A 23,266-nucleotide genomic window follows, 5' to 3' on the forward strand; every position below is an offset into this window, starting at 1 on the left:
AAACAGCGTCTTACCGTGTCGGGGTGGATGAAGCTTTCCGTGCTCCCGGAGTCGACCAGGCATGGTGTCTCGTGCCCGTTTATCAGCACCGTTGTTGTCGTCGTCTGGAGCGTCCGGGGCCGTGCTTGGTGCAGCGTCATTGAGGCCAGACGTGATCGTAGTGCTTGAGCGTCTTCCTCGAACCCCGTGGAGCCGTCGACACTGGGGTCCGTTATTGTCGTCCAAGATGGCGGCGGGGTGAACAAAATGGCCGCCCTCATGCATCGCACATGGCTGGGGGGTCACAAGATGGCGGCGGGGGTGGACAAAATGGCCATCCCCATGCGTCGCACAGGTCTGGGGGGTCCCAAGATGGCGGCGCCCCTCCTCCCCTCGTGGTGGCCGGGACCCAAAATGGCGGCGCCTGCGGGTCGCACATGGGGCGCTGGGGGGGTTGGGAAGCGTCAGAAACGCGCAGATCGCCTTGTTATCCGGGGACAGCGGTGGCCGGGACCCAAACTGGTTGCGCCTGCAGGTCGTACATGGGGCGCTGGGGGGGTTGGGGAGCGTTAGAAGCGCGCAGGAATCCTTGTTCGGCGGAGACAGCGGCGACCTCCCGGGACCGGCACACAGCCGCGAAATGGCCCTTTTTCCCGCAGCTCTTACAAATCGCTGCGTGGGCCGGGCAGCGCTGCCGGGGGTGTTTCGCCTGGCCACAGAAATAGCAGCGGGCTCCCCCGGGACGACTTGGCGTCTGAACCGCGCAAGCCTGTGGGGTGGGGGGGAGGGGGGTGTTTGTCGCGACGGGGGTCCACGGAGCCCAAGGGGCTGCCGCGCGGTCGGGGCCGTAGGCACGGGCGTTTCGCGCGGCCACATCTAGTGAGGCTGCAAGGGCCCGTGCCTCTGAGAGTCCTAGCGACTCTTTTTCTAAAAGTCTTTGGCGGATTTGGGAAGAGTTCATACCTGCCACAAAAGCATCACGCATCAACATGTCCGTGTGTTCCATCGCGTTTACCGGCGGGCAGCTGCAGGCCCGTCCCAAAGTTAGTAGCGCGGCGTAGAATTCATCTATCGATTCTCCGGGACTTTGCCGTCTCGTTGCGAGTTGGTAGCGTGCGTAGATCTGGTTCACTGGGCGAACGTAGACGCTCTTTAGTGCTGCAAACGCCATCTGGAAATCCTCTGCGTCTTCGATGAGAGGGAAAATTTCCGGGCTTACCCTCGAGTGCAGGACCTGTAGTTTCTGGTCTTCTGTGACCCGGCCGGGGGCCGTTCTGAGGTAGGCCTCAAAACAAGTCTGCCAGTGTTTGAAAACTGCTGCTGAGTTCACTGCATTGGGGCTGATCCTCAGGCATTCCGGGATGATCCTGAGCTCCATAGTTCTTTTAAGCACGCTTAATAAATTGTAGCGCACAAAGACTCACGAGAGACGAATAGAGATGAAGTCGATGAGGCTTTATTAAGCGTGACTTGTTCCCCGCAGTTCAGTAGCAGACTGGCCTGCGGGGGAGAACTCCTGGTTCTTATACTCCGCCTTCAGGGTGGAGCTAGAGGTCAACAGCCAACTAGGACCCGGGATCTGTCAGCCAATGACATCACGGCTTCACAGTCCCACATGACCCCTAATGCATACTACCACAGATATTTGTAATTTTCATAATAACAATAACAGCGACATAAATATGGTACAATAAACATCCCCCCCACCCCCCAATCACACACCCCAACAATAGAACATAGAATATAGAAAAATACAGCACAGAACAGGCCTTCGGCCCACGATGTTGTGCCGAACCTTTGTCCTAGATTAATCTTAGATTATCATTGAATTTACAGTGCAGAAGGAGGCCATTCGGCCCATTGAGTCTGCACCAGCTCTTGGAAAGAGCACCCTACCCAAACTCAACACCTCCACCCAACACCAAGGGCAATTTTGGACACTAAGGGCAATTTATCACGGCCAATCCACCTAACCTGCACATCTTTGGACTGTGGGAGGAAACCAGAGCACCCGGAGGAAACCCACGCAGACACGGGGAGGATGTGCAGACTCCGCACAGACAGTGACCCAAGCCGGAATCGAACCTGGGACCCTGGAGCGGTGAAGCAATTGTGCTAACCACAATGCTACCGTGCTGCCCTCAAGAACAAATAAATCTACACTATAGAACAATAAAACAACAGTCTGCCCCCCCCTTGGAATACTGCATCTGCTGACACTTTAATTTTCCCCGAGAAAGTCGACAAACGGCTGCGACCTCCAGGTGAACCCGACCATTGACCCTCCGAAGGCGAACTTTATCTTCTCGAGACTGAGAGACCCGGCCATGCCACTAACCCAGGTCTCTACACTCGGGGGCTTCGAGTCCCTCCACAGTAACCAGATCCGTCTCCGGGCTACCAAGGAGGCAAAGGCCAAGACATCAGCCTCTTTCGCCCCCTGAACTCCCGGCTCTTCCGACACTCCAAAGATCGCGACCTCCGGCCTCGGAACCACCCGTGTTTTTAGCACCGTGGACATTGCCTCAGCAAAACCCTGCCAACACCCTCTGAGCTTCGGGCATGCCCAGAACATGTGGACATGATTTGCTGGGCTTCCCGCGCACCTCGCACACCTGTCCTCTACCCCGAAAAACATGCTCATCCTAGCCACTGTCATGTGTGCCCGGTGGACTACCTTAAATTGTATCAGGCTAAGCCTGGCACATGATGAGGAGGTACTAACCCTGCTTAGGGCATCCGCCCATAGACCCGCCTCTATCTCTCCTCCTAGCTCGTCCTCCCACTTGCCCGTTAGCTCCTCCACCGGAGTTTCCTCCGTCTCCGAAAACTCCTGGTAAATATCTGAAACCTTCCCCTCCCCCACCCAGGTACTGGAAACTACTCTATCCTGTATCCCCCGTGGCGGCAGCAGCGGAAAGGCCGGAACCTGTTTTCTCAGGAAGTCTCGCACCTGCAAATACCCTGAACCCATTCCCTGCTGGCAATTCAAATTTATCCTCCAAAGCTTTCAAGCTGGGAGAGCTCCCATCTATAAATAGTTCCCCCATCCTTCTAATTCCTGCCCTCTGCCATCTCCGGAACCCACCATCCAGCCTACCCGGTACGAACCGATGATTATTATAAATTGGGGTCCAAACCGATGCTCCCTCCACTCTCTCATATCGCCTCCATTGCCCCAGACATGCCCTCCAGCCCCTCCATTGGTTCCTCAATTTCAATTGGGGCTCCCAGCCCTTCCACCAGTTCCTCCTCCACCCTCGGGAACCTCAACTGACCCAAAAACTGCCTCATCCCCTCCACCCCAGCCGAAGGTTCCGACTTGAATAATTTATTGTAAAAGTCCTTAAAGACCTCATTCACCCCCACTGGGTCCAGGGCTGTGTTCGTTATAATATTCTTTATTACTGCACATCTTTGGACTGTGGGAGGAAACCGGAGCACCCGGAGGAAACCCACGCAGGCATGGGGAGGATGAGCAGACTCCGCACAGACAGTGACCCAAGCCGGAATCGAACCTGGGACCCTGGAGCTGTGAAGCAATTATGCTATCCACAATGCTACCGTGCAGCCCTTAAGAACAAATAAATCTACACTACATAATTTTACCGTAATCCATGTACCTATCCAATAGCTGCTTGAATGTTCCTAATGTTTCCGACTCAACTACTTCCACAGGCAGTGCATTCCATGCCCCCACTACTCTCTGGGTAAAGAACCTACCTCTGACATCCCCCCTATATCTTCCACCATTCACCTTAAATTTATGTCCCCTTGTAATAGTTTGTTCCACCCGGGGGAAAAGTCTCTGACTGTCTACTCTATCTATTCCCCTGATCATCTTATAAACCTCTATCAAGTCGCCCCTCATCCTTCTCCGTTCTAATGAGAAAAGGCCTAGCACCCTCAACCTTTCCTCGTAAGACCTACTCTCCATTCCAGGCAACATCTTGGTAAATCTCCTTTGCACCTTTTCCAAAGCTTCCACATCCTTCCTAAAATGAGGCGACCAGAACTGTACACAGTACTCCAAATGTGGCCTTACCAAAGTTTTGTACAGCTGCATCATCACCTCACGGCTCTTAAATTCAATCCCTCTGTTAATGAACGCTAGCACACCATAGGCCTTCTTCACAGCTCTATCCACTTGAGTGGCAACTTTCAAAGATGTATGAACATAGACCCCAAGATCGCTCTGCTCCTCCACATTGCCAAGAACTCTACCGTTAACCCTGTATTCCGCATTCATATTTGTCCATCCAAAATGGACAACCTCACACTTTTCAGGGTTAAACTCCATCTGCCACTTCTCAGCCCAGCTCTGCATCTTATCTATGTCTCTTTGCCGACAACAGCCCTCCTCACTATCCACAACTCCACCAATCTTCGTATCGTCTGCAAATTTACTGACCCACCCTTCAACTCCCTCATCCAAGTCATTAATGAAAATCACAAACAGCAGAGGACCCAGAACTGATCCCTGCAGTACGCCACTGGTAACTGGGATCCAGGCTGAATATTTGCCATCCACCACCACTCTCTGACTTCTATTGGTTAGCCAGTTCGTTATCCAACTGGCCAAATTTCCCACTATCCCATGCCTCCTTACTTTCTGCAGAAGCCTACCATGGGGAACCTTATCAAATGCCTTACTAAAATCCATGTACACTACATCCACTGCTTTACCTTCATCCACATGCTTGGTCACCTCCTCAAAGAATTCAATAAGACTTGTAAGACAAGACCTACCCCTCACAAATCCACCCTGACTATCCCTAATCAAGCAGTGTCTTTCCAGATGCTCAGAAATCCTATCCTTCAGTACCCTTTCCATGACTTTGCCTACCACCGAAGTAAGACTAACTGGCCCATAATTCCCAGGGTTATCCCTAGTCCCTTTTTTGAACAGGGGCACGACATTCGCCACTCTCCAATCCCCTGGTACCACCCCTGTTGACAGTGAGGACGAAAAGATCATTGCCAACGGCTCTGCAATTTCATCTCTTGCTTCCCATAGAATCCTTGGATATATCCCGTCAGGCCCGGGGGACTTGTCTATCCTCAAGTTTTTCAAAATGCCCAACACATCTTCCTTCCTAACAAGTATTTCCTCGAGCTTACCAATCTGTTTCACACTGTCCTCTCCAACAATATCACCCCTCTCATTTGTAAATACAGAAGAAAAGTACTCGTTCAAGACCTCTCCTCTCTCTTCAGACTCAATACACAATCTCCCGCTACTGTCCTTGATCGGACCTACCCTCGCTCTCGTCATTCTCATATTTCTCACATATGTGTAAAAGGCCTTGGGGTTTTCCTTGATCCGACTCGCCAAAGATTGTTCATGCCCTCTCTTAGCTCTCCTAATCCCTTTCTTCAGTTCCCTCCTGGCTACCTTGTATCCCTCCAGCGCCCTCTCTGAACCTTGTTTCCTCAGCCTTACATAAGTCTCCTTTTTCCTCTTAACAAGACATTCAACCTCTCTTGTCAACCATGGTTCCCTCACTCGTCCATCTCTTCCCTGCCTGACAGGGACATACATATCAAGGACACGTAGTACCTGTTCCTTGAACAAGTTCCACATTTCACTTGTGTCCTTCCCTGACAGCCTATGTTCCCAACTTATGCACTTCAATTCTTGTCTGACAACATCGTATTTACCCTTCCCCCAATTGTAAACCTTGCCCTGTTGCCCGCACCTATCCCTCTCCATTACTAAAGTGAAAGTCACAGAATTGTGGTCACTATCTCCAAAATGCTCCCCCACTAACAAATCTATCACTTGCCCTGGTTCATTACCCCAAGTAGCAAATCCAATATGGCCTCCCCTCTGGTCGGAAAATCTACATACTGTGTTAGAAAAGCTTCCTGGACACACTGCACAAACACCACCCCATCCAAGCTATTTGATCTAAAGAGTTTCCACTCAATATTTGGGAAGTTAAAGTCACCCATGACTACTACCCTGTGACTTCTGCACCGTTCCAAAATCTGTTTCCCAATCTGTTCCTCCACATCTCTGCTACTATTGGGGGGCCTATAGAAAACTCCTAACAAGGTGACTGCTCCTTTCCTATTTCTGACTTCAATCCATACTACCGCAGTAGGCTGATACTCCTCGAACTGCCTTTCTGCAGCTGTTATACTATCTCTAATTAACAATGCCACCACCCCCCCCCCCCCACCTCTTTTACCACCCTCCCTAATCTTATTGAAACATCTATAACCAGGGACCTCCAACAACCATTTCTGCCCCTCTTCTATCCAAGTTTCCGTGATGACCACCACATCGTAGTCCCAAGTACCGACCCATGCCTAAAGTTCACCCACCTTATTCCTGATGCTTCTTGCGTTGAAGTATACACACTTCAACCCATCTCCGTGCCTGCAAGTACTCTCCTTTGTCAGTGTTCCCTTCCCCACTGCCTCATTACACGCTTTGGCGTCCTGAATATCGGCTACCTTAGTTGCTGGACTACAAATCCGGTTCCCATTCCCCTGCCAAATTAGTTTAAACCCTCCCGAAGAGTACTAGAAAACCTCCCTCCCAGGATATTGGTGCCCCTCTGGTTCAGATGCAACCCGTCCTGCTTGTACAGGTCCCACCTGCCCCAGAATGCGCTCCAATTATCCAAATACCTGAAGCCCTCCCTCCTACACCATTCCTGCAGCCACGTGTTCAGCTGCACTCTCTCCCTATTCCTAGCCTCGCTATCACGTGGCACCGGCAACAAACCAGAGATGACAACTCTGTCTGTCCTGGCTTTCAACTTCCAGCCTAACTCCCTAAACTTGTTTATTACCTCCACACCCCTTTTCCTACATACGTCGTTGGTACCAATGTGCACCACGACTTCTGGCTGCTCCCCCTCCTCCTTAAGGATCCTGAAGACACGATCCGAGACATCCCTGGCCCTGGCACCCGGGAGGCAACATACCTTCCGGGAGTCTCGCTCGCGACCACAGAATCTCCTATCTATTCCCCTAACCATTGAATCTCCGACTACTATTGCTTTTCTATTCTCCCCCCTTCCCTTCTGAGCCCCAGAGCCAGACTCAGTGCCAGAGACCTGGCCGCTAGGGCCTTCCTCCAGTAGATCATCCCCCCCCCAACAGCATCCAAAACGGTATACTTGTTTTGAAGGGGAACGGCCACGAGGGATCCCCGCACTGTCTGCCTGTTTGTTTTTTTCCCCCTGACTGTAACCCAGCTATTCTTGTCCTGTACTTTGGGTGTGGTTACCTCCCTGTAACTCTTCTCAATCACCCCCACTGCCTCCCGGATGATCCAAAGTTCATCCAGCTCCAGCTCCAGTTCCCTAACACGGTCTTTGAGGAGCTGGAGTTGGGTGCACTTCCCGCAGGTATAGTCAGTAGGGACACCGGTGGTATCGCTCACCACCCGCATCCTACAGGAGGAGCATGTAACTGGCCTAGCCTCCATCGCCTCTTACCTTACAGAATATAGCTGCCCTGTGGACCAACTGGATCTCCGCCCTCCAACTCTGCTCCCAGTCAGCTGCACTCTCTGTAAACTCCTGGCTCTCTTCTCACTCTTTGCGGAAATGTAGGAAACTAAATGAAAGGAGCACCTTACTCCCTCCTTACCTAACTCCCTCAGTCACCAAACTCTCACTATAGCACTCAAATGCACCAAATTCAGCACTCCCTCAGTCACCAAACTCTCACTATAGCACTCAAATGCACCAAATTCAGCACTCAGTGCAAACTCTGTTCTTTAAAAAAAAGTTTCTCGTTTTTCGTTTTGTGGAAGCTGTTTGTAATGCCTTCTGTATTGATTAGGGACCAGTGGTAGAGCTGAGTGAGTTAAGGTTTTCATTTGCACTGTTGGGGGATAGAGGTGTGATTGTTTAGATTTCCGTGTTTTTCTGTCGGGCAATTTTGTGGGGATTGTTTGATGTTGGAGTATGTTTGTATAAGCGGGGGAGCGGGCGGGGAACAATAGGTGGGAGACTATCCGGCGCCAGGGATTGGGGCCACCAAGCTAGCTAGGCGGGCTAGCTCACGGAAGCGCAGTGGGGGGGGGGGGGGGGGGTATATGTTCGGTTTATCAAAGGGGCTGGATTACAGAGTGTTGTTACGGGAGGGGGAAAATGTTTGGCTGACGAGGAAGGGACTTGGGCTAAGGGACAGAGAGGAGGTTGGGGGCCTAGGCTGCCTGGGGGCGGGCCGGTGGAGGCGCGGAGCATGGGCTGGCCCAAAAAAGGGGATGGCTGATTGGCGAAAGGGAGGGGGGGCAATGAGCCCCCCAACTAGGCTGATCACCTGGAATGTTCGAGGGATAAATAGGCCGGTCAAGAGGGAACGAGTGTTCGCGCATCTTAGGGGACTGAAGGTGGACGTGGTAATGTTGCAGGAGACGCACCTTAGAGTAACTGACCAGATCAGATTGAGGAAAGGCTGGGTCAGTCAGGTCTTTCACTTGGGACTGGATTCAAAGACTAGAGGGGTCGTGATCCTGATCAATAAGCGGGTGGTGTTTGAGGCGGGTAGAATAGTCTCGGATGTGGGAGGTCGGTACATTCTGGTCAGTGGGAAACTGGAGGGGGTGCAGGTGGTAATAGTAAATGCGTATGCGCCAAATTGGGATGATGTGGAGTTTATAAAGTGGATGCTGGGGAAGATACCGGACCTGGACTCGCACAGGTTGGTCATGGGAGGGGACTTCAACACAGTTATTGACCCTGGCTTGGACCGGTCAAGCTCGAAAACGGGCAGGGTGCCAGCAATGGCAAAGGAACTAAAAGGGTTCATGGAGCTGATGGGGGGGGGGGGGGGATTTCTTTATTTTGAGCAGAGCCTTACTGGCAGGGATGGTGGACACGGGGTACTCGGCGATCACAATCTCAGACCATGCTCCGCACTGGGTTGACCTGCAGGTTAGTAAAGACAGTAACCAGCGCCCGCACTGGAGGTTAGATGTGGGACTTTTGGCTGACGAAGGGGTGTGCGAGCGGCTGAGGAAATGTATTCAGAACTACCTGCAGGTCAACGACACGGGGGAAATTTCAGCAGCGATGGTTTGGGAAGCACTGAAGGCGGTGGTCAGGGGGGAGCTGATCTCGATACAGGCCCATAGGGAGAAGGTGGACAGGGCAGAGACGGACCGACTTCATCAGATCGATAGGAGGCATGCGGAGACCCCATAGGCAGGGCTTTTACGGGAACGGCGGAGGCTACAGGCTTGTTAACCACAGGGAGGGCGGTGGAGCAGCTGAGAAAGGCGAGGGGGGCGATCTATGAGCATGGAGAGAAGGCCAGCAGAATGCTTGCACAGCAGCTTAGAAAGAGGGAGGCAGCCAGGGAGATGGGAAAGTAAATGACGGAGATGGGAACCTGGTTGGAGATTCAGCAGGGGTGAATAAGGCGTTTAGTGGTACAGAGTTTCGCTCTTTGCAGTCGACCTGCTCCTGTATGTATCGGACCCAATAAAGGGGATGGAAGAAATCATGAGGATCCTGGGGGAATTTGGCCGGTTTTCGGGGTATAAGCTAAATATAGGGAAAAGTGAGATGTTTGCGGTCCAGGCGAGGGGGCAGGAGAGGCGATTGGGGGAGGTGCCGTTTAGATTAGTAGGGGGAAGCTTTAGGTACCTAGGCATTCGAGTGGCGCGGGAATGGGACCGGCTGCATAAATTAAATCTGGCCCGACTAGTAGACCAAATGAAGGACGATTTTCGGAGATGGGACGCGCTCCCGTTGTCACTGGCTGGGAGGGTGCAGACGGTGAAGATGACGGTCCTCCCGAGATTCCTGTTTGTGTTTCAGTGTCTCCCCATCTTTATTCCACGGTCCTTTTTTAAACGGGTCAACAAAGTGATCACTGGCTTTGTTTGGGCGGGCAAGACCCCGTGAGTAAGGAAGGTGATGCTTGAGCGGAGTCGGGGAGAGGGCGGGCTGGCGCTGTCAAAATTTGGTAACCATTACTGGGCGGCGAATATAGCCATGATCAGGAAGTGGGTGGTGGGGGAGGAATGAGTGCGTATGGAGGTGGCTTCATGCAAGGGCACCAGTCTGGGGGCGTTGGTAACTGCGCCTCTGCTGTTCCCGCCGGCACGGTACTCCACCAGCCCCGTGGTGGTGGCGGCCCTGAGAGTCTGGGGGCAATGGAGGAGACATGTGGGAGCAGAGGGAGCATCGGTCTGGGCCCCAATCTGTAATAATCACCGGTTTGCCCCGGGAAGTATGGATGGAGGGTTCCGGATATGGCGGAGAGCAGGGATTGAGAGGATGGGGGATATGTTTATAGAGGGGAGCTTTCCGAGTATGAGGGCGCTGGAGGAGAAGTTTGGGTTGGCGAGGGGAAACAAATTCAGGTATCTGCAGGTGCGGGACTTCCTATGTAAACAGGTGTCAACCTTCCCGCTCCTACCGCTAAGGGGGATTCAGGACAGGGCAGTTTCCAGAGGGTGGATCGGAGAAGAGAGTGTCTCGGACATTTACAACAAACTTATGGGGTCAGAGGAGACGCAGACCGAGGAGCTGAAGCGCAAGTGGGAGGAGGAGCTGGGAGGAGAGATAGAGGACAGTCTTTGGGCAGACGCGTTGAGTAGAGTCAACACTCTACTCTAAGGGCAGCACGGTAGCATTGTGGATAGCACAATTGCTTCACAGCTCCAGGGTCCCAGGTTCGATTCCGGCTTGGGTCACTGTCTGTGCGGAGTCTGCACATCCTCCCCGTGTCTGCGTGGGTTTCCTCCGGGTGCTCCGGTTTCCTCCCACAGTCCAAAGATGTGCAGGTTAGGTGGATTGGCCATGATAAATTGCCCTTAGTGTCCAAAATTGCCCTTAGTGTTGGGTGGGGTTACTGGGTTATGGGGATAGGGTGGAGGTGTTGACCTTGTGTAGGTTGCTCTTTCCAAGAGCCGGTGCAGACTCGATGGGCTGAATGGCCTCCTTCTGCACTGTAAATTCTATGTAAAAAACACATCCGCAACATGTGCCAGGCTCAGCCTGATACAATTTAAGATTGTTCACCGGGCCCACATGACAGTGGCCCGGATGAGCAGATTCTTTGGGGTGGAAGACAGGTGTGCAAAATGTGCGGGAGGACCAGCGAACCATGTCCACATGTTCTGGACATGCCCGAAGCTTAGGGGATTCTGACAGGGGTTTGCGGATATCATGTCCACGGTGTTAAAAACAAGGGTGGAGCCGAGTCCAGAGGTGGCGATTTTCGGAGTGTCGAAAGATCCGGGAATCCAGGAGGAGAAAGAGGCAGACATTCTGGCCTTTGCCTCCCTGGTGGCACGGAGACGGATACTATTAGCCTGGAGGGACTCACAGCCCCCGAAGTCGGAGACCTGGCTATCGGACATGGCTCGCTTTCTCTGTCTGGAGAAAATCAAGTTCGCCCTGAGAGGGTCACTGTTAGGGTTCGCCCGGAGGTGGCAACCGTTCGTCAACTTCTTCGCGGAAAATTAATCGTCAGCCGAAGGGGGGGGGGGGGTTAGTTTAGCTTAGAGTAGGGGGTTAATAAAGGTGGGGCCTGTAAGAAGGGAGACGGCTTTTGCACTATGTTTATAGTTTCATGTACATTGTTTATTTTGTTGTTGTTACAAAACAAAAATACCTCAATAAAATGTTTATTTAAAAAATAAAAACTAAGACCATAAGACATGGGAGCAGAATTAGGCCACTCGGCCCATCGAGTCTGCTCCGCCATTCAATCATGGCTGACATTTTCTCATCCCCATTCTCCTGCCTTCTCCCCATAACCCGATCCCCTTATTGATCAAAAACCTATCTATCTCTGTCTTAAAGACACTCAGTGATTTGGCCTCCACAGCCTTCTGCGGCAAAGAGTTCCACAGATTCACCACCCTCTGGCTGAAGAAATTCCTCCTCATCCCTGTTTTAAAGGATCGTCCCTTCAGTCGGAGATTGTGTCCTCTGGTTCTAGTTTTTCCTACAAGTGGAAACATCCTCTCCACGTCCACTCCATCCAGGCCTCGCAGTATCCTGGAAGTTTCAATAAGATCCCCCTCATCCTTCTAAACTCCAACGAGTACAGACCCAGAGTCCTCAACTGTTCCTCATATGACAAGCCCTTCATACCAGGGATCATTCTTGTGAACCTCCTCTGGACCCTTTCCAAGGCCAGCACATCCTTCCTTAGATACGGGACCCTTCCTTAACACCCTTGTCCACCAAAAAAATCTACCACTCTCAGTTTTGAGATTTTCAACTGATCCCTCACCTCAGTGTCCGTGGAGCACAGATTCCCACGAGACTTTGTGTCAGTATTATCGCCCTGGACAGCCTGCATTAAACAGGACTCAGGTTCAGGATAAATACTGCAAATTTCGGGAACCTTGGATAACGAGAGATATTGTAGGCCTCGTCAAAAAGATAAAGGAGGCATTTGTCAGGGCTAGAAGGCTGGGAACAGACGAAGCCTGTGTGGAATATAAAGAAAGTAGGAAGGGACTTAAGCAAGGAGTCAGGAGGGCTAGAAGGGGTCATGAAAAGTCATTGGCAAATAGGGTTAAGGAAATTCCCAAGGCTTTTTACACGTACATAAAAAGCAAGAGGGTAGCCAGGGAAAGCGTTGGCCCACTGGAGGATAGGCAAGGGAATCTATGTGTGGAGCCAGAGGAAATGGGCGAGGTACTAAATGAATAATTTGCATCAGTATTCACCAAAGAGAAGGAATTGGTGGATGTTGAGTCTGGAGAAGGGTGTGTAGATAGCCTGGGTCACATTGAGATCCAAAAAGACGAGGTGTTGGGTGTCTTGAAAAATATTAAGGTAGATAAGTCCCCAGGGTCTGATGGGATCTACCCCAGAATACTGAAGGAGGCTAGAGAGGAAATTGCTGAGGCCTTGACAGAAATCTTTGGATCCTCACTGTCTTCAGGTGATGTCCCAGAGGACTGGAGAATAGCCAATGTTGTTCCTTTGTTTAAGAAGGGTAGCAAGGATAATCCAGGGAACTACAGGCCGGTGAGCCTTACTTCAGTGGTAGGGAAATTACTGGAGAGAATTCTTCGAGACAGGATCTACTCCCATTTGGACGCAAATGGACGTATTAGTGAGAGGCAGCATGGTTTTGTGAAGGGGAGGTCGTGTCTCACTAACTTGATAGAGTTTTTCGAAGAGGTCACAAAAGGTGATTGATGCAGGCAGGGCAGTGGATGTTGTCTATATGGACTTCAGTAAGGCCTTTGACAAGGTCCCTCACGGTAGACTGGTACAAAAGGTGAAGTCACACGGGATCAGGGGTGAGTTGGCAAGGTGGATACAGAACTGGCTAGGTCATAGAAGGCAGAGAGTAGCAATGGAAGGGTGCATTTCTAATTGGAGGGCTGTGACTAGTGGTGTTCTGCAGGGATCAGTGCTGAGATCTTTGCTGTTTGTAGTATATATAAATGATTTGGAGGAAAATGTAACTGGTCTGATTAATAAGTTTGCAGACGACAAAAAGGTTGGTGGAATTGCGGATAGCGATGAGGACTGTCCGAGGATACAGCAGGATTTAGATTGTTTGGAGACTTGGGCGGAGAGATGGCAGATGGAGTTTAATCCAGACGAATGTGAGGTAATACATTTTGGAAGGTCTAATGCAGGTCGGGAAAATACAGTGAATGGTAGAACCCTCAAGAGTATTGAAAGTCAGAGAGATCTAGGTGTACAGGTCCACAGGTCACTGAAAGGGGCAACACAGGTGGAGAAGGTAGTCAAGAAGGCATACGGCATGCTTGCCTTCATTGGCCGGGGCATTGAGTATAAAACTTGGTAAGTCATGTTGCAGCTGTATAGAACCTTAGTTAGGCCACACTTGGAGTATAGTGTTCAATTCTGGTCGCCACACAACCAGAAGGATGTGGGGGCTTTAGAGAGGGTGCAGAAGAGATTTACCAGGATGTTGCCTGGTATGGAGGGCATTAGCTATGAGGAGCGGTTGAATAAACTCGGTTTGTTCTCACTGGAACAACGGAGGTTGAGGGGCGACCTGATAGAGGCCTACAAAATTATGAGGGGCATAGACAGAGTGGATAGTCAGAGGCTTTTCCCCAGGGTAGAGGGGTCAATTACTGGGGTGCATAGGTTTAAGGTGAGAGGGGCAAGGTTAGAGGAGATGTACGAGGCAAGTTTTTTACAGAGAGGGTAGTGGGTGCCTGGAACTCGCTGCCGGAGGAGGTGGTGGAAGCAGGGAGGATAGTGACATTTAAGGGGCATCTTGACAAATACATGAATAGGATGGGAATAGAGGGATACGGACCCTGGAAGTGTAGAAGGTTTTAGTTTAGACGGGCAGCATGGTCGGCACATGTTCCTGTGCTGTATTGTTCTTTGTTCTTTGTTCTTCGGTTTGAAATTACTGACCTTGTCAATTTTCGGTGAGGATTGGAGATATCCGGTGTAGGCCTTCGATTCCTCCTTAAAGGAAAACTTCCCATCCATCTGAAGGAAAGATCGTGAGGATTACACCACCAAATTCCAGAATCTCAAAGCTTCCCCTTTCTCCAACTTTGCTACTTCCGCCATCGGCCAGCTTCTAAAACCCAAAGTTTTGTGTGGACTGATCCTCGCTTGTTCCCTGTATCCTACTCAAAGGCACTTCCTCCGAATGCTGGGAGTCTCAATTTATATCGGCGGTCATGACGTTTTGTTTCGTCTGTCAAAACTGAGAGATAAGTGGCAATATTTTTTCCCACAGAATCCCTCCCGTGCAGAAGGAGGCCATTCGGCCCATTGAGTTTCCACCCACCCTCTGAAAGAGCACACTACCTAGGCCCACTCCCCTGCCCTTCCCCCCATGGTCCCATAGCCTAACCAGCATTCCTGAGAGAGAGGTCGAACACCATCCCCACTGACCCTGGCTTTGTGACCGGCTAAAGTGGATGAAGCTCCCTCGGAAAGGGGCCAACCGCATCGAGAGACTTTGTCGGGAACGTGCAGAGCTGAGGCCGAGGCTTCAGGGGAAGTGCACAAAACTCCAAACGACTCAACTGCCCAACCTGTCAAGAAGGGGCAGTGATTGCCTCGGATCTATCAGGACCCATCGAACCAGAGAACCAAAATGGAAGTCGGTCAGCCTTGTTCCCAAAGGGCTGTCCGAGGAGGAAGATGTCCACCATCCACCCAGAACGTCCGCAATTTTGATTGGTGTATTGCCCCTTTAAATGTAGCTGGGCAGAGAGGTGGCAGATGAAGTTCAAGGCAGAGAAATGTGAGGTGATGCATTTTGGTAGGAAGAACATGGAGAGACGATATAATAAGGGGTAAAAATCTTAAGGGGGGCGCAGGAGCAGAGGAACCTGGATGGCTATGTGCAGAGATCATTGAAGAACAGGTAGAGAGAGCCATTAATAACGCATTTGTATTCTGGGCTTTATTAATAGGGGGTTAGAGTACGAGAGCAAGGAAGGTTGTGCTGAACTTGTACAAGGCACTAGTTCGACCTTAGCTGGAATATTGTGGACCGTTCTGGGCGCTGATGCACGATCAATTGCACAAAGACTAAAGTTGGGGACAACTGTGGCTTTATTGCAGTCAGATGCGTGGCCTCCTGCTGCAGCTGGCGAAATGGCAGCTGAATGGAGGACACGCATATTTATACTCCTCCTACTGGGCGGAGCCAGCCGGCAGGGACTACCGGCGAACCTGTAGTACAGGTCCTACCTTACATCCCCTAATACAGGTGTAACAGTGGTTCACCACATTCACCCCCTGTTAAAAATGAGTCCGGCGGGGGTGATGTGGAACTATATACAGTGTTGAACATTATTTACAGTGTCGTAGAAACAACATGAAGAGAGAGAAGAAAAATTGTCCATTTTGAAGGTCCAGTTAAAGGTTCAATCTGTCTGGAGTCTTGACGTTCCGCTGGGAGCGGCGTAACGGTGGCGGCGACGGCGGTGCTTGTGGTGCTGGCCTGCTGTTAGATGACTCCGCGAGTGTGCCAAAATCTTTGTCGTCCTCTTGCGTGGGCAGGGGAAGGAGGGATGGGCCTGGTGGGGACAATGATGGAAGCGCCGGGGAAGGGGAGGATGGCGCTGGGGCGGGGGAGTGTGTTCGGTTGGAACCTTACGGTGCCAGGTCCCTGAGGGAGACCGTATCTTGGCCGCCGTCGGGGTACGCAACGTAGGCATACTGGGGGTTGGCGTGGAGCAAGAGTACCCTATCCACCAACGGGTCCGCCTTGTGGAGTCGGACGTGCCTACGGAGCAGGACCGGTCCTGGAGCTGCGAGCCAAGTCGGGAGCGACACCCCGGATGGGGACTTGCTGGGGAAGGTAAAAAGACGTTCATGGGATGTGTTATTCGTAGAGGTGCACTATAGTGACCGAATGGAGTGTAGTGCATCAGGGAGGACCTCCTGCCAGCGAGAGGCTGGAAGGTTCTTGGACCGCAGGGCCAACTGGACGGCCCTCCAAACTGTCCCATTCTCCCACTCTACCTGCCCGTTTCCCCGGGGGTTGTAGCTGGTCGTTCTGCTGGAGGGGATACCCCTGCTGAGCAGGAACTGACGCAGCTCATCGCTCATGAATGAGGATCCCCTGTCATTGTGGATGTAGGCGGGGAAACTGAACAGAGTGAAGATTGTGTTGAGGGACTTGATGACGGTGGCAGACATCATATCGGGGCATGGGATGGCGAAGGGGAATCTGGAGTACTCATCGACCACACTGAGAATGTACGTGTTACGGTCGGTGGAGGGGAGGGGCCCTTTGAAATCCACGCTGAGGCGCTCAAAGGGACGGGAAGCCTTCACCAGGCGCGCACGGTCCGGCCGGTAGAAGTGCGGCTTGCACTCCGCACAGACCTGGCAGTCCCTGGTGACTGTCCTTACCTCCTCGACGGAGTAGGGCAGATTGCGAGCTTTGACCAGATGGTACAGTCGTGTGACCCCCGGGTGACAAAGGCTGTCGTGTAGGGCCCTGAGTTGGTCCACTTGTGCGCTGGCACATGTACCTCGGGAGAGGGCGTCTGGGGGCTCGTTGAGCTTGCCGGGGCGATACAAAATCTCGTAATTATAGGTGGAGAGCTCGATTCTCCACCGCAAGGTTTTATCATTTTTGATCTTGCCCCGCTGTGTGTTATTGAACATGAAGGCTACCGACCGTTGGTCAGTGAGGAGAGTGAATCTCTTACCGGCCAGGTAATGCCTCCAATGCCGCACAGCTTCAACGATAGCTTGGGCCTCTTTTTCGACGGAGGAGTGCAGAATTTCAGAGGCACGAATCATAGAATTTACAGTGCAGAAGGAGGCCATTCGGCCCACCGAGTCTGCACTGGCTCCTGGAAAGAGCACCCTACCCAAGGTCAACACCTCCACCCTATCCCCATAACCCAGTAACCCCACCCAACACTAAGGGCAATTTTGGACACTAAGGGCAATTTAGCATGGCCAATCCACCTAACCTGCACACTTTGGACTGTGGGAGGAAACCGGAACACCCGGAGGAAACCCACGCACACACGGGGAGGACGTGCAGACTCCGCACAGACAGTGACCCAGTGGGGTATCGAACCTGGGACCCTGGAGCTGTGAAGCAATTGTGCTATCCACAATGCTACCGTGCTGCCCTGAAGGGTGCGGGAAAAGAACACCACAGGTCTGCCTGCCTGATTGAGGGTGGCGGCAAGGGCGACATCTGATGCGTCGCTCTCTACTTGAAAGGGCAGTGTCTCGTCTACTACGCGCATCCCGGCCTTGGCGATGTCTGCTCTGATGCGGGCGAAAGCGTGTTGTGCCTTGGCCGCAAGGGGGAAATGGGTGGACTGTATGAGTGGGTGGGCCTTGTCCGCATAGTTTGGGACCCACTGAGCGTAATACGAAAAGAACCCCAGGCAGCGTTTGAAGGCCTTGGGGCAGTGGGGGAGGGGGAGCTCCATGAGGGGGCGCACGCGGTCGGGATCGGGCCCCAGAACTCAGTTCTGGACCACATTGCCGAGGATGGCTAAGCGGGTCGTGCTGAACACACACTTCTCTTTGTTCTCGGTCAGGTTGAGAAGAGTGGCGGTGCGGAGAAATTTATCGAGGTTGGCATCGTGGTCCTGCTGGTCATGGCCGCAGATGGTGACATTGTCTAGGTACGGGAACGTGGCCCGCAAACCGTACCGGTCGACCATTCGGTCCATCTCCCTTTGGAAGACCGAGACCCCATTAGTGACGCCAAAGGGAACCCGAAGAAAATGGTAGAGGCGACCGTCCGCCTCGAAGGCCGTGTATGGCCGGTCCGACTTCCGGATGGGGAGCTGGTGGTAGGCGGATTTCAGGTCAATTGTTGAGAAGACCCAGTACTGCGCAATCTGATTGACCACATCAGATATGCGTGGGAGGGGGTACGCGTCGAGCTGCGTGTACCGATTGATGGTCTGGCTGTAGTCCACGACCATTCGATGTTTCTCCCCAGTTTTAACCACTACCACCTGGGCTCTCCAGGGGCTGTTGCTGGCCTCGATAATACCCTCCTTAACCAGCCGCTGGACCTCGGACCTGATGAAGGTCCTGTCCTGGGTGCTGTGCCGTCTGCTCCTGGTGGCAACGGGCTTGCAATCCACAGTTAGATTGGCAAAGTGGGAGGGGGGGACGACCTTTAGGGTTGTGAGGCCGCACACAGTGAGGGTCGAAGGGGCCCGCCGAATTTGAGGGTGAGGCTCTGGAGATTGCACTGGAAGTCCAGGCCGAGTAGTAGAGCAGCGCAGAGGTTAGGAAGGACGTGGAGGCGAAAGCCGCTGACTTCTTCGCCCTGGGCTGTGAGAGTGACTGTGCCGAACCCTCGGATCGGGACAGAGTGGGACCCGGAGGCCAGGGAGATCCGTTGATTGGCGGGGCGGACCGCGAGGGGGCAGCGCCTTACCGTATCCGGGTGTATGAAGCTTTCGGTGCTCCCGGAGTCCAGCAGGCAAGAGGTCGCGTGGCCGTTGATTTTCACCGTTGTCGAAGCGGTGGCCAGGTTGTGTGGACGACACTGGTCCAGCGTCATCGAGGCGAGCTGCGGGTGATCGTCACTCGTTTCAGACGAAGAGCGTTGGGGGCCCAGGTCGTGGAAGGTCGTTGGCGTCCATGCCCCGTGGGGAAGGCAAGATGGCGGCGGCTGGAGAGCCTGCGGGGGATAAAATGGCGACGCCCATGGGGCACACGTTGCGGGGCGGGACAAAATGGCGGTGCCCATGGGCCGCACGTGGGCTGAGGGGGAGAAGGTGGCGGCGCCCACTGACCGCGCGTGGTCCATGGGGGTGAAGAGAGCGGCGCCCATTGTGCGATTGGCAGGGGGGAAGGAGCGATAGTGGCGACTGCGCGGGCCTGGCACACCGCGGCGAAGTGGTCCTTTTTGCCGCAAGCCTTGCAAATGGCGGCGCGGGCCGGGCAGCGTTGACAAAGGTGCTTCTGCTGACCACAGAAATTGCATCAGGGACACCCGGGGTGCGCGGTTTTGTGAGTGGCGCAGGCGTATTGGCTAGGCAGGGCCCCAGCTGGGGCGGTCGTTTGCAGGGTCCAGGAGGGATAGGAGGGGTGGGCCGCGCGGCTGGAGGGGTAGGCCTGAACATTACGGGAGGCGACCGTCATGGAGAGCGCTAATTTGTTTGTCACCGCTAGGTTGAGTGTGGCCCCTTCCAGCAATCGTTGTCGGATGAGGTCCGACCCAATCCCCGTTACGAAAGCATCGCGCATGAGGAGATTAGAATGTTCGGCGGCCGTAACGGCCTGACAGTCACAGTCCCGGACAAGTGGGATTAGGGCCCGCCAGAAGTCTTCGATGGACTCACCAGGGAGTTGAGCGCGAGTGGCGAGTGCCTGCCTGGCGAAGAGCGTGCTCGCTTTCTGTGCGTAGTTCTCTTTGAGGAGCGCCATGGAGTCGGCATAGGTCGGGGGGTCCTGGACCAGCGGGAACACGCTTGAGCTCAACCTGGAATACAGGACCTGTATCTTCTGAGCCTCCGTCGGAGGGGTGGTCGCTGAGTTAATGTAGGCCTCGAAGCAAGCTAGCCAGTGATCAAAGTCCTTTCTGGCGTCGGTCGATTGCGGACCCAGCTGCAGGCGATCTGGTTTGATTCGGAGGTCCATCCTGTAGAAAATCTGACTGCAATAAATTGATGCACGATCAAAGACTAAAGTTGGGGACAACTGTGGCTTTATTGCAGTCAGATGCGTGGCCTCCTGCTGCAGCTGGCGAAATGGCAGCTGAATGGAGGACACGCATATTTATACTCCTCCTACTGGGCGGAGCCAGCCGGCAGGGACTACCGGCGAACCTGTAGTACAGGTCCTACCTTACATCCCCTAATACAGGTGTACAGTGGTTCACCACAGGCGACACAGGGATGGTGAGAGGCACGGATTTAGAGTGACTTACGGAAGAAGCAAATGTGGTGTGAGACTCGAGAGGCTCTGAGGGAAGAAGAATCTCCCAGTGTCCAGTCTACTCCTACCCTTGCACAGTGCAGTCCACCCATCTACCCAGCCCTCTAATCATCCCTCTGTCAGGTCACCTCCGTGTTCACATATCGGAAAACAGCTGAGGTTCCTTAAATTACAGATCATGTTTGTCAGAGCTTTTCCATGACTATGTGGATATGGAGGCTTTGCAGAGGGCACCGAAGAGGTTTGCCAGGATGTTGCCTGGTATGGAGGGCATTAGCTGCGAGGAGAGGTTGAATAAACTCGGTTTGTTCTCATTGGAACGAAGGAGGTTGAGGGGCGACCTGATAGAGGTCTACAAAATTATGAGGGGCATAGACAGAGTGGATAGTCAGAGGCTTTTCCCCAGGGTAGAGGGGTCAATTACTAGGAGGCATAGGTTTAAGGTGAGAGGGGCAAGGTTTAGAGTAGATGTACGAGGCAAGTTTTTTACACAGAGGGTAGTGGGTGCCTGGAACTCGCTACCGGAGGAGGTGGTGGAAGCAGGGACGATAGTGACATTTAAGGGGCATCTTGACAAATACATGAATAGGATGGGAATAGAGGGATACGGACCCAGGAAGTGTAGAAGATTGTAGTTTAGACGGGCAGCAGATCGGCGCAGGCTTGGAGGGCCGAAGGGCCTGTTCCTGTGCTGTACATTTCTTTGTACAATCTGTATGGAGGGAAGTAAAATTGGGCAGAGTACTCCAGGCTCAGTCACACCAGCAACTGAATCAGTGTAGTCAAAGTGTCTTTGGGGGGGGGGGTGGGGTGCAGGAAGGGGGTACTTCCTTTTAGGGGCCTCTGTGACCATCAGGGGCACTCCCGCCCGAGAGCATACCCATCCCTTTATTCCAACCCCCCCCCTTCCCTCTGAACCCCTCCCACTGCCCCGCCACACCGCTGTTTATTTGCACAGATAAAGAGGTTTCAAATGCTTATGGTTTGAGCTATTGATGCCATAGAGTCCGGATTATTGACACTTTTATTGGGCTGTAGTAAAAGTTATCAATGAATGACTTTTTAAAGTTTGCTTCTTCACATCCCACTGTCACTACAGGGTTCATTGCTTTTATACATTATTTGGGGGCCTATTCTGGCATGGGGGGAGTATGAGGAGCCGTGAGGGTGGGTGAGGGCCATACATTGGCATGGGTGTATGAAGCAAACCCTTTGAATTTACCTTTCAAAAGGCTCCTTCCTGCAGACTACGACTAACGGCATCTCTGAGACACCATGAATCACGATTCTTCAAACACCGGGACAACTCAGGTGGTGGCTGGAGCTCCCTCCCGAACAGCACCGTGGGTGTACCTACACCTCATGGACTGCGGTGGTCCCCACAATGGAGCAGGCCAGGCCGCCCGTTCAGGGTGCAGACCAGCAATCCGACGCAGGCCGCATCCTTAAAAGTCACTCCCGGGAATCGGAAATCCCGGGAAGGGGGGGTGGGGGGGGGATCCCGGAATCAGCCGCCATTTTTGATGGGCCTGGGAAGTGGGGGGGGGGGGGGTGGAACCCGGAATCGGTCCCATTTTTGATGGGCCCCTGAATCGCCCTGACCCGGCGTGAATCCAGACCATCGCGCCCGATTCCGATATTCCGGTCACGGCAGGGCTCGGGAGAACGGGAAGACCTTGGCGAGCGGGTTTCGGAGTCCGACCAGCCCCTGTCAAACCTACCTCTTTGACAAAGCTTTCCGTTGGTTCTCCCAGCGCCTTCTTGGGCTTGCCGTTCACTTTGGTGCGACTCTGCTCCGGCGACGCAGCTTGGAACGGTTTCTGCATTAAAAGAGCTATATAAATGTGAGTTGTTGTAAGATTATCGAGCACACTAAACCAGCGGAGAGGTTAAGGATTCAGACGCACAGCTCTGGGAAGCGAGGGAACAGGTTTACAAAGCTGCCGGAGGATAATATGAAGCACAGATTTTGTTCAGTTTGTTTACAGGAGGTGGGCGTCGATGCCCGTCTCTCACCGCCCCTCGAGGAGGTGGTGGGGAGCTGCCTTCTTAATCCACCGCAGTGCACAAGGTGTAGGTACACCCACTGTGCTGTTAGGGAGGGAGCTCCGGGATTTTAACCCAGCGGCAGTGAAGGAGCGGCCGATATATTTCCAAGTCGGGGGGGTGAGTGACTCGGAGGGGAACCTCCAGGCGGTGGGGTTCCCAGGTATCTGCTGCTCTTGTCTTTCTCGATGGTAGCGGTGGAGGGTTTTGAAGGTGCTGTCTAAGGAACCTTGTCTCACCGATCTTCATAAAGTCATCGAGCTGGGCCCTGGGGAGAAACTGGGGCCGCATGGTAGCGCAGTGGTTAGCACAGTTGCTTCACAGCTCCAGGGTCCCAGGTTCGATTCCCGGCTTGGGTCACTGTCTGTGCGGAGTCTGCACATCCTCCCCGTGTCTGCGTGGGTTTCCTCCGGGTGCTCCGGTTTCCTCCCACAGTCCAAAGATGTGCAGGTTAGGTGGATTGGCCGTGCTAAATTGCCCTTAGTGTCCAAAATTGCCCTTAGTGTCCAAAAAAGGTTAGGTGGGGTTACTGGGTTACGGGGATAGGGTGGAGGCGTGGGCTTGAGTAAGGTGCTCTTTCCAAGGGCCAGTGCAGACCCGATGGACCAAATGGCCTCCTTCTGCATTGTAAAATTCTATAAATCTACCTGCTCATTTCTCACTGCTAGTCATCGATATTTAGGAACGAATTGGGTTTGGGTCTTCCTGCTGTGTGTGTAGATGTAGCCAGTGATGTGTTGGGTGCTCTTGATCCGTGGAACACATACAGGTCACCCACACTTGGAATAGTGCAACACTATTTTATTGAATCATTAACTGTTTAACATGCTCAGACTGTGGGTTAACACGATACTAGCTTTAACTAAAGATCTTTGCCTTGTCCTAACCAGTCGATGCACTCAGCA

At 52.9% G+C, this 23,266-nt stretch overlaps 1 protein-coding gene across 3 annotated transcripts in view; it reads right to left on the reverse strand.

Moving 5' to 3' along the window:
* The window catches only part of LOC140403843 (uncharacterized), a 349,170-nt gene that overhangs the window by 207,447 nt on the left and 118,457 nt on the right, over positions 1–23,266 (reverse strand). For all 3 annotated transcript variants that reach the window (XM_072492027.1, XM_072492026.1, XM_072492028.1), the window contains exons 10-11: positions 22,037–22,135; positions 14,328–14,405 (exon numbers count right to left, since the gene is read on the reverse strand). In XM_072492027.1, coding sequence (XP_072348128.1) covers positions 14,328–14,405; positions 22,037–22,135 — 177 coding nt within the window. The remainder of the gene's footprint in view (positions 1–14,327; positions 14,406–22,036; positions 22,136–23,266) is intronic.

The sequence above is a fragment of the Scyliorhinus torazame genome, chromosome 29, assembly GCF_047496885.1.
Source record: "Scyliorhinus torazame isolate Kashiwa2021f chromosome 29, sScyTor2.1, whole genome shotgun sequence".
Classification (NCBI taxonomy): Eukaryota; Metazoa; Chordata; class Chondrichthyes; order Carcharhiniformes; family Scyliorhinidae; genus Scyliorhinus; species Scyliorhinus torazame.